This window comes from Nipponia nippon, unplaced genomic scaffold (genome assembly GCF_047370975.1).
Source record: "Nipponia nippon isolate SJK-2023a ecotype South Korea unplaced genomic scaffold, ASM4737097v1 scaffold_2, whole genome shotgun sequence".
Taxonomy (NCBI): Eukaryota; Metazoa; Chordata; class Aves; order Pelecaniformes; family Threskiornithidae; genus Nipponia; species Nipponia nippon.
The window spans coordinates 112797639-112813590 of record NW_028262336.1 but is presented as its reverse complement, the minus strand read 5'-3'; the positions used below and the strand labels follow the sequence as shown (position 1 = coordinate 112813590).

General features: G+C 40.7%; 1 protein-coding gene across 4 annotated transcripts in view; it reads left to right on the top strand.

Annotated features, from left to right (window-relative positions):
* Window positions 1-15116, top strand: part of ZC3H12C (zinc finger CCCH-type containing 12C) — a 47440-nt gene extending 32324 nt beyond the window's left edge. For all 4 annotated transcript variants that reach the window (XM_087758662.1, XM_087758663.1, XM_087758666.1 and 1 more), the window contains exons 3-6: window positions 2937-3076; window positions 5963-6197; window positions 7120-7226; window positions 7987-15116. In XM_087758662.1, the coding sequence (XP_087614788.1) occupies window positions 2937-3076; window positions 5963-6197; window positions 7120-7226; window positions 7987-9383 (1879 nt within the window). In that variant the 3' untranslated portion in view covers window positions 9384-15116. The remainder of the gene's footprint in view (window positions 1-2936; window positions 3077-5962; window positions 6198-7119; window positions 7227-7986) is intronic.
* Window positions 15117-15952: the final 836 nt, after the last annotated feature.

The window sequence follows — 15952 nt, the reverse complement described above, 5'->3', positions numbered from 1 at the left end:
TGTGGCATATCTGTGTGTGGTTTCGTTCCCGTTCCTGGGAAGTTATGAAATACGCAAAGATACTACTCTTTCAGCCAAAGAAGCACAAGAATAATTGTATAGTATAAAACGATGCCTAGAAAAAATATTGCTATGTGTTTTGTGTTATTACAATGTAATAGTGTATTACACGACATCACTGTACAATACAGGGAATGTATTATTGCAGAGGGCTATACCCATAGCTAAACAGGATATTAAGGTACATAGATGTCTTGTTCCTGCCGGTGTTTCTAGTATAGCCCTATAGGCACAGAAGATGGACTTAAACTATCCTTGGGAGTACCTTGTGCCAGCTAAAATCTACAAACTTTGATTATTATATCCATCAACAATTGCAATATCTTAGTATATGATGATGTTTCCAGGTCTTGTCTTCAGCATCTTTAGAAAAGGAAGTAGTACAGTTCCTCGCTTAAACCCAGATAATGGTAGTGGGCTCTTTTTTTCCCCTCTTTTTTTTTCTTTCTTTTTTTTCTTTTGTTTGGGGCCTGTGACCTTCAACACAGCCTCTGCTGACGTGATGCTTTGTGAGAGGTGTTAGCCATGACTCATTCTCTCTCGACACCTAGATGCAGGTGAATGTGTACGCCACCTCCTTTGCAGGCTTCTGGAATCTGAGCATTGTTTTGAAATTTTTCTCAGTTCTACTGTGTCACTTTATCCATTGCACAACTACTCAAGCTCCCTCAAAGTATCAAGGAACATATGGCAGTGCTATGTTTTAGAAAGCTGGAAATAGTAAGTACTTTAAAATGGTCCTACTAAAGAAAAAGTTTTTAAATACCTTTCTGATGTTTTTATTTACCTCAAAACATGCAAGTAGGAGGAACTTTTAGGATCCCTGTGTCTATCTATCATCATATTGTCCCCTTCACAAATCACTCCACAGTGAAAGAATTGTCTTTTACCTTTCCGGAAAGCAGATTGTGGCGCACGTGCTATACATGGCAAGCCAGCCAAGCGAAAGGTAACAGCTTGCTGCCGTACCCCTGTGTTTCTTCTGTTACAGAGAGCTGTGGGGTTGGGAGAGACCTCAGAAAAGTTGCTCTTCTCCTGTGCATGGAGAACCCAGACTGGCCCCAGAGGAGCCGTCTGACTTGTTCTGCAAAGTGTCCAGTGAGGAGATCCCAAAATCCACAGGCAGACTGTCCCATTGATCAGTTAGAAAGCTTTTTCTAACATACTGCTTAACTGTTCCTTATGCTAGTTAAGGACTTTTCTGTCCTTACCCAGTGGGACTACGGTGGGTTGGCCGCGGCTGGCACCCGGGCACCCACCCAGTTGGGTTCTCGCTCTGCCCACCAGCAGAACAGGGGAGAAAACAGGAGGAACAGGAGCAAGAAAACTCATGGGTCAAAACAGTGACAGGGAAATCACTCACCAAGTACTGTTGCATGCCAAACAGACTCAACTTTGGGAATTCAGAATAGAATAGAATAGATTATTTCAGTTGGAAGGTTAACATAAATATTTAATTACTGATTCAGGTAATGGGAAACAAAAAAGACAAACATTTAAATGCTTAGGGGGAAAAATGTCTATCCTCTCCTTTTCTCAGGCTCGCTCCACTCCAGCCACGTCTCCTCCACCTTGTCATGGCCACAGGTGACACTCGGTCCCTTCAGAGAGGCAGTGAATGGTGCCAGGGCTTGGGATCAGGACATGGCAGTTTCTCTCTGCCGCTCCTTCCTCTTGTGCTTTTCTTCCTGTTCTTCACAGGCTGCAGTGCCTCTGGGGGTGTACCTGTTCCTCATGGAGCACCTTCTCCTCCTCAGGCCTTGGTGTTCCCTCCATTCCCTTCTCCTTGGTTGTGGAGCTGGCTGAAGCTGGGCATGCCCGGCAATGGGGCAGCCCTGACCTCTTCTCACAGAGGCCACTCTGCAGCAGCCCCCTGCTACCAAAACTTTTCTATGGACACCCAATGGTTGATTGCTGTCCTCTATTTTAATTACCTCCTATATATTGAAGATTTTGTTCCTCCACAGGCCGCCTTTTTTCTCCAGATTAACTAAATGCACTTCCTTCAGCCTTTCCCCATAGGTCTTGTTTCACTTTCTTTTGGATTCTTTCCAGTTCCTCTGTGTCTTTTGTAATATGTCATGCCTGAAACTGGATGTAAAAGCTGGCTTGAGGACTCATCTGCATTTAGAAAATGACATAATTGCGTCTCTTGCCTTACCTCAGACAGTTGTTGCACAGCAGATGCACATCTCTTGTTTTGCTTGTGTCTGATCGGTTTCTGCTGAACTGTCTCTCCACGGCTTTTTTAATACACGATTAATTTCTCCTTCTGAAGTGCAGTACTAAGCAAATTCTTAGTTTTGTCATGTTGGTTTTGGACAGTCTCTCCAGTTTGCCTAATCTGTCCTGCAGGGTGCCTGCCACCTCCTTGGGCTTGGAGTACTTCTCCTCTCTTTCCCTGTTCAGATGGGACATCGCAGAGCTCCTGCAGCGGGGATCTGCTGTCTCTTCCCCTGCCGCCGTGCACACCGGTGCTCCCTACTCATCTGCTGGCATTTCCTACACACACTGCCCTCTTTCATGTTGTTATTTCAGGCCTCCTGCTTTCCCTCATCAAGTCTCCATGGTGCCTGTTATACCCCATACTTTTGGTTGGGCTATGAGGATTTGTAACACTCTCTACTTACATTTTTTCCTTACTTGTCGAATCTGCGAACAGATGCTAAAAACATTTGGTGGATTTAGTATCCCTCTCCCACACCATTTTGCATGTGATGGCAATGTTTGGGCAAGGCTCAGACTGACTCCCAGGTGCTTTTAGAAACCATGGTGCAAGTGAAGAGCATGGCTTTGAGATACGCGTTTCGCTGTGCTCCGTTTATAGTCATAGAAAAGCAAAGTCATATGATAAGGAATTTTAATGTGTGTTTCAGCCATGGGAACAAAGAAGTATTTTCTTGTCGAGGAATCAAATTGGCAGTAGACTGGTTTTTGGAAAGAGGCCACAAGGATGTTACAGTGTTCGTGCCAGCATGGAGGAAAGAACAGTCGAGACCTGATGCTCTTATCACAGGTAAGCTCTGTTCCAGCTTCACTGGTTTGTTTGATGCTTTGCACAACATGAGTGCTACTGCTCAAATGAACAAATCTTTAGAAATGAAAGGCTATGGTAGAAAGTATCTTTGGTGTAGTAACTTCATTGTGATCTTGAGGAAGGAAAAAGATAAAGCAATGCCCTCTCCAAGTCCTCCTTTTCTGCTCACCTGATAAATTTTCCATTAACGTTGCTACTTATTTCTTGAAAAATGTAATTTCCAGTTGTTAAATCTGTTATGCCCATGTAGCATATGCAGCGAAGAGGTTTGAAGTTAGTGATTCACTGGGTGATCTTGCTTGTGGTGAGCAGCTTCTGCCAGGCTGGCCTGTCTGCCGGTCACCTGCAGTGACTCACTGCCTGCGCTTTGGGAATTATCCTGACAGAAAGGGAATGGTTCCCCTTTTCATCATTACTATTAACAAGTGAGATAGCTTTTGAAAAATCTTAATTTTGAACCTGTTTATCTAGGAAAGAAGATCGGTAGAGGCACTTATTTCTTGATCAAACTGATTGATTCTCTGTGAAGGCTGGGGGGTCGTCCTCCCTCTGCACTAAAGTTGAAGCAGAGGAGAATTTGGGTTTAAAGAAAAACCTAGAATTTAGGGGGAATGGGGAATTGGGTTTTTTTGGGGGGTTGTTGGGTTTGGTTTGGTTTTTTCTTTTGTTTTTTTAAGACATGGCTACCTTTAAAGGGAGGGAAGCTTTTGAGAGTAGTAGCTATGGCTTCTAAAAGAATATGGAAGCATGTTTTGATGACCATGTGCATTTTCAAATATCTGGAAAGATCTTCACAACACTTCATTTGCTTGATTGCTACTAGAATATATCACATTAATGCAAGAAAATGTTTGGAAAGGTGCTGTTCTCCCGTCATTACAGGCAGTGTGGAGCCTTTCTCTTGAAGGCTTTCTCTTTCACTGTACTAGTGTTTGAGGTATGAGAAAAGCATTGGCTAAGTAATAAAGATTTGGCTGTTTAGAAATAAATTGTGACATCTGCTGGAGCTGTGGATAGGGCTAGCAGCCCGAAAAGGAGTTCCCAGAAAGCAGCAAGACTTAGAATTGACCAGTTATCTAGCAATGAAAAATCAGTTTGCCGTGTGTCATTATGGACCCTGAAAATGGGAGGAAAATCAACAAAGGTTATTGTATCTTCTGTAAAACAGAAGTTCTTCAGGTTTTTTTTATCAGGACGCTGGGAGCCTTTTTGCTACCAGTCTTGTGGAATACATTGCGCTGACACTCCGTTTCCAGAGATATGCACCTGAAATATGCGGCCACCTGCAATTTTGAAAAAGTCTTAGATGACTAATGTGAGGATGCTTCTAGACTATCAGTATTTGTGAGAAGCTTATTGAATTAAACAACAGCTGCATCTTTCTTATTATTATCTCCCAGTCATCACATGGCAAATTTTTTTATTCTTTCTTAGTGAGGGGAAAAAAAAAAATCACCTTCCATCACACTCTTACTCATCACTTACCACGTGGTGGGGTGATGTGTGAATACAGAAAGGCTGGATTTCATTGAAAATATTGTGCTTTTTCTACTAAGCAGATAAATGCTTGTATCAAATATATTGCTTATATGTAATATTAATGCTGTATTTCTTCCTGTTGGAGTCTTTTTTTTTTCTAGATGGAACATGTTCCCTGTCAAGTTTCTTGTGCTACAAAACAGTTGAGTTATTTGAGATCTAAATCATTATTAAGAGCCGTGACTTATATTCACTGCGCAAGCATCTTCTGCCATTTTAGATGTTGCCTAGCTTTTTGTTTATTTTTCTTCCATAGCTTGTCTGGTCTGAGAAGAGTGATAGCTAGGAGAATTGACTCAAGGGGTATGTGCTTCAGTGCTAGGTGCACTGGTGCTACATCCAGTATCTTAGTTCAGACCAACCTCCTTAGGCCACCTTTCAAAGCTCCTTGGGATCTCCAGGTCCCACACAAAGAAAGAGAAAAGGCTTTTGGATAGGTGATTGATGGACTGTGTAGGACAAGAAGGAATTAGATAAAATGTTAAACACATTTATTTAGCAGGATTAAAGAGAAATCTGTTTGGACTTGCTAAGACTTTATATATAAAACTGTAAACCCTTCAAGGAAAGACATGTTCTGAACTATTACTGAAGGTAAAATAAAACAAACAAAAAAACCCCACATTTTCTCTTGGTTACAAGATGACATTTGCTGTCTTTTTGGGGGATGCTGTTAACACTTGTGAAGAGCCTGAGTGTTTGTACAGAATGTGGGTTTTCTAGTCTTTGTGGGTACTAGTAGTAACCCCTTCTCTTGTTGGGCAGAAATTGTATGAGGCAATCCCATTAATGTGAGCTATTGGAATTATTTCAAAATCTGTTTCTTGCTGGGTACCACAAAGGGTCTGTCTTTACCAAGGAGCTCAGTTATGGGAAACCCTTGGCTGTACTTGAGTGTAGCCCTCCTATTCGCTGAAACATTCAGTAAGATTTAAGTTTGTGGTTGTGTTTTTGTTGTTTTTTTTTTTTTTTTTCCCCTCCTCAACCAGAGGAGTTTTTGACAGGCATTTTGATAAGTAGTGTTTCTTTTAACCACAGCAACCTGAACAAGGTCCCCTGTGTTGGTCTTAGAGAAATTGTGTGGAGCAGGAGGTTTCGATTTGGTTTGGGTTTTTTTTTTTTTTTTTGAAAGCATTGCCAGTTGACTGCTGACTGTAACTTCAGGTATCGTATATCAGATACCTGCTGCTGGACTATAACCATTTAAGACATGTTTAGTCCTAAATGTTTGGATTTTCTTCCTCAAATCTAATGTCTTTGGAGATTAAACAAACATCTTCTTTTCTTTCTTTTTCTTTTTTAACTTTCGGTTCTTATTCCTTGTAGATCAAGAAATCTTGCGTAAATTAGAAAAGGAGAAGATTCTTGTGTTCACGCCATCCCGCCGAGTTCAAGGGAGAAGGGTGGTATGCTACGATGACCGATTTATAGTGAAGTTGGCCTTTGAGTCAGATGGCATCATTGTTTCTAATGATAACTACAGGGATCTAGCTAATGAAAAGCCTGAATGGAAGAAGTTCATAGATGAACGCTTGCTGATGTATTCATTTGTTAATGACAAGTAAGTCATTCTATCTTTATATATGCCACTAAAATAATTGAGGAAAGGACAGTTTGAAGATTGTATGAATTTCTTATCTTACACCTAAATCATTAGGTACATGTAGGAAAACAGGAGGAATAGTCAATCATAGATTTGGTCTTCTGATTAAAAGTACTCGAACTCTGGTTTTTGCTAGAGCTTTTTTATAACAATATCTTTATATCTTTTTATGCTATTCTTTTCCCATATTGGTGTATGCCAATATATATGCTATATTTGGTATATGCTGTGGTATAGTATTCCAATTCTCTTGATATACTGAGCCAACATTTTTGAGTGCCTGTGGTTAGACTCCTAAACCCTAGAGTCATAAAAAAATCCATGTTGGAATGAACCTCAGGCGGTCTCTAGTTCAGCTGTCTGCCTAGGTCCATCTACAGTATCTTCACACCCCAGCATACGCATCAACTGCAGTTACTACTGGTGCTTTCTTGTAGTGGGAGGGACTCAGTACTCTGCCAAGCAGGCACTTGTATTTGAGTGCCTAAATAGTGATGCAAGAGTCCTAGACAATGAGCACAGTTTTGCGAAGTTAGTTGTGATGTTTTAAGAAATCGCTGCCTGTATTGCTGCCCTTACTTTGGTTTAGGAATGGGCTGTGTGCAGCCCTGCTTTGCCACAGAACAGTCAGCTGAGCTAGACTGAAGGTGTCTGAAGCAGACAGGGGTGTCCACACGGTCTCTTTCTATGACTTATCTCTCAGGCAGTACCTGCAGCAGAAAGTTGCCCTTTCAAAACAGTTCTCAGAGTACCCAGGCTTAAAAATGTTAGCATGGCAGGTTGTGTTGTAGGACTCAGTCATGAGGTTCCTGGTCATTGCGTGAGGAATATGAAAAGGCTTGTTTGCTTCCATAATACTTTTTTATTTTTTACTTTATAGATTTATGCCTCCTGATGATCCTCTTGGCCGCCATGGTCCAAGTCTGGACAATTTTCTTAGGAAGAAGCCTATTGTGCCAGAACATAAGAAGCAACCATGTCCATATGGTAATTTGATTTAACTTGTCAGTTTTCTATACTGCTGGGACTGGGGACTGAGCTCCTACTTTATTTTAACACTGCCAAAAATAAAAGCTTTTTAACAGAGGTTTTTCCATTGTTGTCTTAGCCTGAGAATGGTTGAAATGCTGAGCTGATGGTGGAAACTAATTTTTTTTCACGTGCTGGTTAGAGAACACTTCTATCTACTAGTTGAACTAAAGGAGCAACTTTATTAATCATTCATAGGAATAGATCCAAAACAGCCCCTAAATTCTGCACGCTTCAGAAAGCCCTTTTCTAATGGATTTGGTCATAACACATATAAGTTTTCTCCCAGAAAATTGATTGATCTGTCTGAAGTTTAGCTACTGAGCATCCCTAAGGCACACCACCATCTTGACTGAGTTGAAACCTGCTGGTCTTATGACTCTGTGGGACTTAACCCTATTAAGTTTTCTGTCTGTGTATCTCCTTGGCCCAATACAGCAGGTGTGTATAGAGACACTGACAGTGTCATGTTCAGCTCAGAATGTGGCTGGTAGTGTTGATCTGCATTCCTAGAGCACTAGCTGCAGCACACTACCACTGCCTCTTTTTTCCCGCGATACAAGAGAGATGATCTTAGATCTCACTCTGTGTCACGTAAAATGATTTGCAAGATCTTTGGAATCATCACTAAAACTTTAAATGAGGTGCATTTCCATTGTTTGATGATTAACAGATTTTGGTTGAAGTTTTTTTAATCTGATTATGTTTGTATTAATAGGGAAGAAATGTACCTATGGACACAAATGCAAATACTATCATCCAGAAAGAGGAAATCAGCCTCAGCGATCTGTAGCTGATGAACTTCGTGCCATGTCTAGAAGCACAGCTGCCAAAACTACAAGTGAAGGAGGACTGGTAAAAAGCAACAGCGTTCCCTGTAGCACTAAAAATGATGGCACTTCTGAGCTAAAGCGTGTTGCTCCAAAGAGGCAATCGGATCCTAGTATAAGGACTCAAGTCTATCAAGACTTGGAGGAAAAGCTTCCCACCAAAAACAAATTGGAAACCAGGTCTGTACCTTCTTTAGTTAGCATACCAAGTTCCTCTGCTGCAAAACCCCAAAGTACTGCACCTTTAAGTAACGGCCTTCCATCCGGAGTTCACTTCCCACCTCAGGATCAAAGACCACAGGGACAGTATCCTACAGTGATGATGGCAACCAAAAATCACGGAACGCCAATGCCTTATGACCAGTATCCAAAATGTGAGTCTCCTGTGGATGTAGGGTATTACTCTATGCTGAGTGCATATTCAAATCTGAGTATATCTGGTCCACGTAGTCCTGAAAGGCGCTTCTCCTTGGACACGGATTATAGGATTAGCTCTGTAGCTTCCGACTGCAGCAGCGAAGGGAGCGTTAGCTGTGGCAGTAGTGATTCCTACGTGGGTTACAGCGATCGCTCTTACATGAGTTCACCTGACCCACAGCTAGAGGAGAACTTGAAGTGCCAACATATGCACCCCCATGGCCGCCTTAACAGTCAGCCCTTCCTACAGAGCTACCACGAGCCTCTCACGCGAGTGCAAAGCTACAGTCATGAAGAACCAAAGCATCACCACAAACCTCCAATTCCATACATGGCTGTGCATCTACAGCATCCGACAGTCGGTGCTCGTTCTAGTTGTCCAAACGACTACTCTACATCTCAGAGTTCGTCACATTCAAAGACCATGCATCTGGGGAGAGCTCTCGTGTCCACAAGAATAGACAGCATTTCAGACTCACGTTTATATGATAATTCTCCATTAAGACACAGAAAGCCTTATTCTGGCCAAGATGGGCTTGGAAGTTGGGATAGGCAGGGTTACGGGATGGATGCATATGGCTACCGCCAGAATTACTCCTTGCCAAGTAACCCCACGCAGCCGTGTTATGAGCAGTTTGCCTTCCAAAGCTTACCTGAACAGCAGGACCAGACCTGGCGTGTACCTTACTGTGGAATCCCTCAAGACCCTCCAAGGCACCAAGACACTCGGGAGAAGGTTTACATTAACCTCTGCAACATCTTCCCCCCTGATCTTGTGAGGATCGTGATGAAGAAGAACCCTCACGTGACGGACGCTCAGCAGCTCGCTGCAGCCATCTTAGTGGAAAAATCTCAGCTAGGTTATTGAGAGATGATGCATCTTTGTGGTGTCTAGTAGTTTTCAGCTCAGCTCTAACGCTGAGGGAGGTTTGCTACAATAGCATTTGGGATCTCCTTCTCAGCAAGGAGGTTATATAGTAATCCGTTTATGTGAAATACTGTATCATGGAGTCTGTATGTATAGCCCCATGCATCAGAAGTACCAGATATGTTTTGTGTTCTAGTTTGAAAATTTTAAAATGGCTATTTTCACAGCTGGAGAATGTTCCAGTTTAAATTAATATATATATATATATATGAAAAAATCTGTGGTCTCTGGTTATAATCTTTGGTGCATCAGGGGTTTATATGCAGCACTTTCTATCCTTGTTACATGTTGTTGGGATTTTTGTTTTCATTTTTTAACTTGCTGGATGTTTGTCCTTGGGCTGTGTGGTATTAAAACAACCTGCAGAAAGCAGATTTTGCTACTTCTGGCAGGCAATTTTCAAGCCAAGTTTTGGAACTTTTTACACCACCACAAGTATCTATGTTTGTTTGGTTGGTTTTGTGAGCTTTTTTGTGCTATAATCATCTATTTATATGAAACAAAGATTTACTACAGCACTGACTTCATTTTTTTAAATAAATAATTAAGTTACCAGTTAACAGTGAAATGGGTAACAATATATTGGTAATTTATAGTATGGCACTTTTCATTGCTTTCTTTGTTTTGTTTAAATAGTTACATGTTTTGTTGATGCAGTCGATTAGTAAGATCAGATGCAATCAGAGAAGGAATTTTTTTTTTTTCTGATTTATGGATAAGGTAAAAGCCTTATTGCCTGATTTTCAAAGGTGCTGAGAATTTGCAGCCCCCTTTGAACCTAACAGAAGCTGCAAACACTCAGAACTTCCCCAAACCAGGCCACCCTGTTTCAGTTCCTGTGTGTCGTTACCCAGCTCTGTAGTTCTGGTCAGTAGAAGGGGGCCTGAAATCATAGGGTCCCTTTTAGTTGTTTTATGTGTTTTTTTCTTTGTATTGCTGCACAAGTGTACTGGATAAAATACGCTTTTCATAAAATATTTACCTGTTTTTAAATGAATTTAATTATCTCAATGCAAGTTTTGTATTTAAGATACTGTTTGATTTTTCTTGCTATTTATCAAGGCTGGCCTGAAAAGGTTTTGTGTGTTGAGGATATGCAACATTTATTAACTGCACTATGGTAATGATATTGTAGCTCAAAGTAATAACTTAAACTTTTTTTTTTTTCTTCTTTCTGTTTCGGTTGGGGAGGGGAGGGTTGCAGGGAGAGGAGATACCGTATGTGATCCTGAAGTTAGTTTTTGGCCTGTTGTATCGTGTAGGCCTGATTCTTGCCACAAATAGTGTAGTTTTAGAAACAGACAAACAAAGTCTGTTTTAGTACTAGTAAGGGATATTTCTGGTTTTAAGTCATGGGTTTTACTAGCACCTCGTAAGCTTTTTTTATATATATATAATAGAAATAGATTTTGCAATTGATGTCAGATGTACTTACGTGACATAGTCAGTTGCCAACAGTTTTAGGTTTCCATCCATTGTAACAATGTTCCATGTTAAAACAAAAAAAAAAATTCACTAGTTTACACTATTACTGCTGATAATTTTGGTACGCTAGCTGGAATTTAAAGTAAGGCCCTGAAGAACCAGAAAGTACCTTTTACTGTTGATACAAATTGTATCTTTTTAACTGAGAACTATTTTGATTTGTAGATTTAGTAGAAACACAAATGTATAACTATTAACTAGTCTTTTGGGCAACATTTTATCCCTTATTTAAAAATTAGAGATTTCAGACATAGAATAGACTTAGGCAAGTAAAAGTAGATATTTATTTAGGTGTCTGTCTCAATTTCACATGTTAAAAAGAAAAAAGAAACTATTGGGATCTTCTTCCTTCTAAAATCTTTATAGTGGGAACTCACTAAAATAAAGGTAAAATGCTGCCTGAAAATGATGTCCAAGCACCTTTGAATACGAAGACATTTTCACTACTTGTGCGACACCATGTGTTGCAGCGAGTAGGGTTTGGGTATACAGTAAATGCTTCTAAAGAGCATTGTGCTTATAGACATATCCAATAATCTGAACCATGTTCAGCAAACCGATTCAGGACGTAGTGCTCATGCAGCTTCCGCTGCTGATGTGCTGCGGGATCTGCCGTCGCCTGTCCCTGCGGCGATACCGGCGGGGCTCTATGCCATCTGTCCTGCGTTGTCTGTTTAGGGAGAGGACCTCTTCACCTGTGGCAACAGTTTTTCCCTGGATTTGGTTGGTCGCCATCTGTAGAGCACGTTTTAATGTAGATCGATGCAGCGCTGATGCTGAGGTTTGGACTGGGAAATGGGTCTCATCTTAGTTGTACGCTAAGATTTTTTGAAATTGAATTACACTTAAGTACTACACCATAGTGTAGATGCAGCTGTTTTAATAATGCAATTATTATATTTGTGTTTTTAATGGGTTTCTACATTTATTTTTTATGTAGGAATTTACTTCTGCCAAAAGTTGAATTCCTTTAAGCATGAACAGAAACATGTGTACGTAATAGAGGCGTTTCGTCTTTTTCCCTATGAGCATCAGAATGCTTCCTACTACCTACATGTAGCAGTCGGGCCTAGAGTGTTGGATCAGCAGGCTTAGCCACGTTGTTAAAACGGTGCGAGGAGACGCATGGGACTGTGCGCTGCAGCACCCAGACCTGGGTTGTCAGTATTGGTTGCCTCCGCGTACGTTTAATGCAGTATTGAATCCCTGAAAGTGTGTTGATTGCTAGAGAATTCTTGTAATAGGTTCTGTGCTTTGTATTCGAGCACTGAAAATGCTTTAAAAGTGTAAGAACAGGAGTAATTTGGTGGTTTTTAATGTTGTGCAATGATGTGCTAGTTCCCCTTAGACTCTCTTTATGTTGGGTAAAGCAAGTTTACTGTGGACAAAATACGGGCCTTGATATTTCCTTTGTTTTTGCTGTGATAATAGAGAGAATGAGGCGTTGCGTGTGAAATCCTCCATGATCAGTCTTTATATTTAACAGCCTTTAGAGAGAACGCCAGTAATAAACATGAGCGCCATGATACTGGTTAAATACGTTTGTCAATGTAATTGCGTTGATGCAAATAACTGAACTGTAACATCTTGTGTTACTTAAACACTAAAGGTAGTTCAGTGATGCTGTCTTTGCCCCAGCTGAGTGCTAGAATGGCAGTGAAGGATTAAGTACCTTCAAGTTAGGCCTGTCCCACTGCTAAGACGAGGGCAACACTTTCCCTTATCTTTGGTACTTAAGAGCTGTTTTGATACTTAGCAGAAACTCCCATGGTTTTAGATACAATCCCAAGCTGTTATAGCTACCTACATCAGTAACAGTACAGAGATACACAGTATTTTGAATGCGCATTTACATTAGGCATCTGCCCACAACTGTTTGGTATACAATGTGTTGCCAATATTTAAAGTTTTTAAACATGTCCCATGGATACCTAACTTTGAGCTGAATATGCCCAGGCTATGACAGTATTAATCACTTTGTTGTCGTCTTATTTTTTTTCAAATGTGTGTGTGTGTGTGCATATATATGTATATATACACACTCACGAATACTTGGCAGGTGGGTTTAAGACTACTGCTAATAGTCTGAGGTAAAAATCGTATATTTTCAAGTGTCCTCTTTTCTTTGGTGTGTCTGAATTGTGGCTTGGTCCTCCACTGCAGAACGCCTCTGGGGAGAGCCAAAAGCCTGCTGTGTTCATGTGACACCCCAAAAAGAAGGCGTGCCGGTCTGGTGAAGCCCTTGAAGGGGACTTTTGCAGCCTTGGAGCGTGTGGACTGTTGTTGAGCTGTTGATGATCTTCTGCTGTGAAAGTCATAGCTAATAACACTTTTCCAAAAATATCAAAGCTGTCAGTGTAAACCAGAGTACCTCACTTGGAATGGAAAGCTGGGGACGTTTGCCCCAGCAAGGCGAGCGCCGGAGGACTAAATGCCTTGGGTGAGAGATACCGCAGCATCTTGCTGCAGTAAGAGACTACCAAAACATTTATCAGTTTTATCGGTTGATGGTTTGACCAAGGTATTTTCAATGTGTAAAGCTTGAAAAATGAGACACAATGCTTTCATACTCTCTGGAGCATTTAGAAAAATACCCAACTGACTTTTCATTGCTACTGAAAATTTAAAATACTGTGCAATTAAAGAGACCGTTTTTTTAAATAAAAATAATTTAGAAGTTATTTATTTTAATTTACAGTGTGACTCTTGCTAATTTATTCCTTGCGTTATAAGGCCGTGGTGGAGTGCCATTTATATTTTTTATTTATCATAGGAACTAAAACTGCTGAGAAGAAAAAACAATAGATTTAAAACAAAAGTCTATGGCCTTGTTTTGTTTTTTTATAGAAGGGCTGAGGTTTTATAAATGTCAAATCATGTGTTTTATATACTTTGTAAATTTTAGAGAAGCGTAGTTTAAGAATTTTGTTCAAATTAAATGCGTATGTGCACATTGTTTAGACTAACCGTGTAACTAATCCTAAAATCATCTGTGTTTACATGATTGTTCCAGCTAACCTCTTGCTAGGTAACATGACAGATGTTCAGACTTCATCTTTAGATGTTCTAGGATACATTTCATATGTCTTAAGGTTTCATCAGAAACTGGTGATCTAGCCACCTAGTCACACGTGAGATGTCTGTCTGCGTGTGAATCCTCCTCCTGTGTGCTGGGTTTTCCTTGCGGTGCATTACAAGGTAATACACCCGTACGTGTGAAGTATGTAGCAGTTTATAAAGGCACTATCAAATACAGTGTGTTGTTCATAGTAGCAAGTATGCTTTAAATAATTTTCCGGCTTTCATTTTCAGGTCTTAAAGGGTTGCCATAACTTGTGCTTGAAGTGTTTATTGCTCTGTCTACCCTTTAAGCTAAATGATTGCAATAGTTCCCATCCCCTCTCTTAGACTTAATAGCCATTCGAGAGCCCAGTCTCCTGAATGCTTACACATCTGCCCAACTTGAGCACAACTGGTATGTGTGTAAGTGCGGGAGGACTGGGGGCCTTGAGGAGCACAGCTGGGGAACTGCCTGCTCCCAGAAAGAGATGAGAGCTCACTGGTGCTGGCAGGTCGTTGGGCCAGGATTGCACTTTGTGGTCATTGGGAACACCTACAAGCCAAATGTACTTAGATGTTTAAGCACACATCCATCCTCAGTGCTTCAAAGATGTAACAGTCTACTCTTCACCTTGTCAAACAAAACCTTTCTGCCTTTTGTAAGCCAACTTTTTCTTTTGGTCTCAGATGAAGTCTAATTTAGCAAGTTAGGTTGGCTGGTTGGATACTTTTTATCATCTGAATGACGTTCTTAATGAAACTGATATTTAAAAACTGTTTTACCAGCATATTACAGAACATCCTGCAAGGAAACAGAAATGCAGATACAGCAGCAATAATTGTGTTTTGTAGTTCTTTTTCCCCTCATTATCTCTGTACTTGTGTTGAGTAGGTGAGATTTTAATATTGTCCTGAAGGCCGCTCCGGCAAAAACATCAGTTAAAAATAATGTTTGGACTACTTGATAAAGCAATTGTCAAACTGGCTCTTCGTTCCTTCACTGGTTGTTCTGTATTATTTCTGTGATGTGACTATTCACATCTTAAAACCACCTTCTAAACTATACAGAAGAACATGTACATGGATTCTGCCTTTAGAGAAAAAAAATAAAGATTCATTTTCCTCATTGATGGGTTGTTTTTGTTTCATAAAAAAGAAAATAATCTTGAGCAGCATAGAAAGTAGCAGTGAGTTATAGACAGCTTTGTGGTCCTACCTGCACAACAAAACTGGTCACTCTGAGTAAATTTAAACAGATAGGGAGTTTCAAACATAAAAAATTATTATAGATTATCAGTTCATTTTTAATGCAGTAATTCACATTTAATAGGTGCTTTCCCCTCATTTTGCTTACTGAAAAGACTGAAACTCTGGGGTTAAATAGCAATGTCAGTCACTTAGTAGCAGAATTTGGATGGAGACTTTGTGCCGGTGGACCTGGTCTCCGTTCAAGTACTGCTACACATCTGTTCATCTTTCATTGCATGATTATTAGTGGCCTAGCTCAGAATATTGCAGGGTAAATAGAATAGAATTTAAACTAGAATAGAATAGTTATCTGATGAATGTAAAGATAAAACAGAAGCTTCTACAAGCTGTGATAAAAGGGCTGTTCAAAATACAGGGAGCTGTTGTTTTTGTGCCAAATGGCATTGCCTGGCTGGGGCCTGCATGCCAAGCTGGCTGGGACCCCTTTTCCTTCCCCCTCCAGCCCTGCCTGTGGGCGCAGGAGCAGCCTGCCAGCCCTGCAACAGGGAGCGAAGCGGTGTGAGGCATATGCAAACGGAATGAGCAGTTGGCCTAAAAAAAAACCCCGTAGTGTTGCCCTTCATCAGTTGTGACCACTGGTAATTTGCTTAATGCAAATGTTTTGCACAGCTGTGAACATCTGCTGTTTTACTGTATCCAGCCTGAGCATATGATATGACTGCCTCCTTTCAGGGCAAACGAAGGCACTGGAGTGG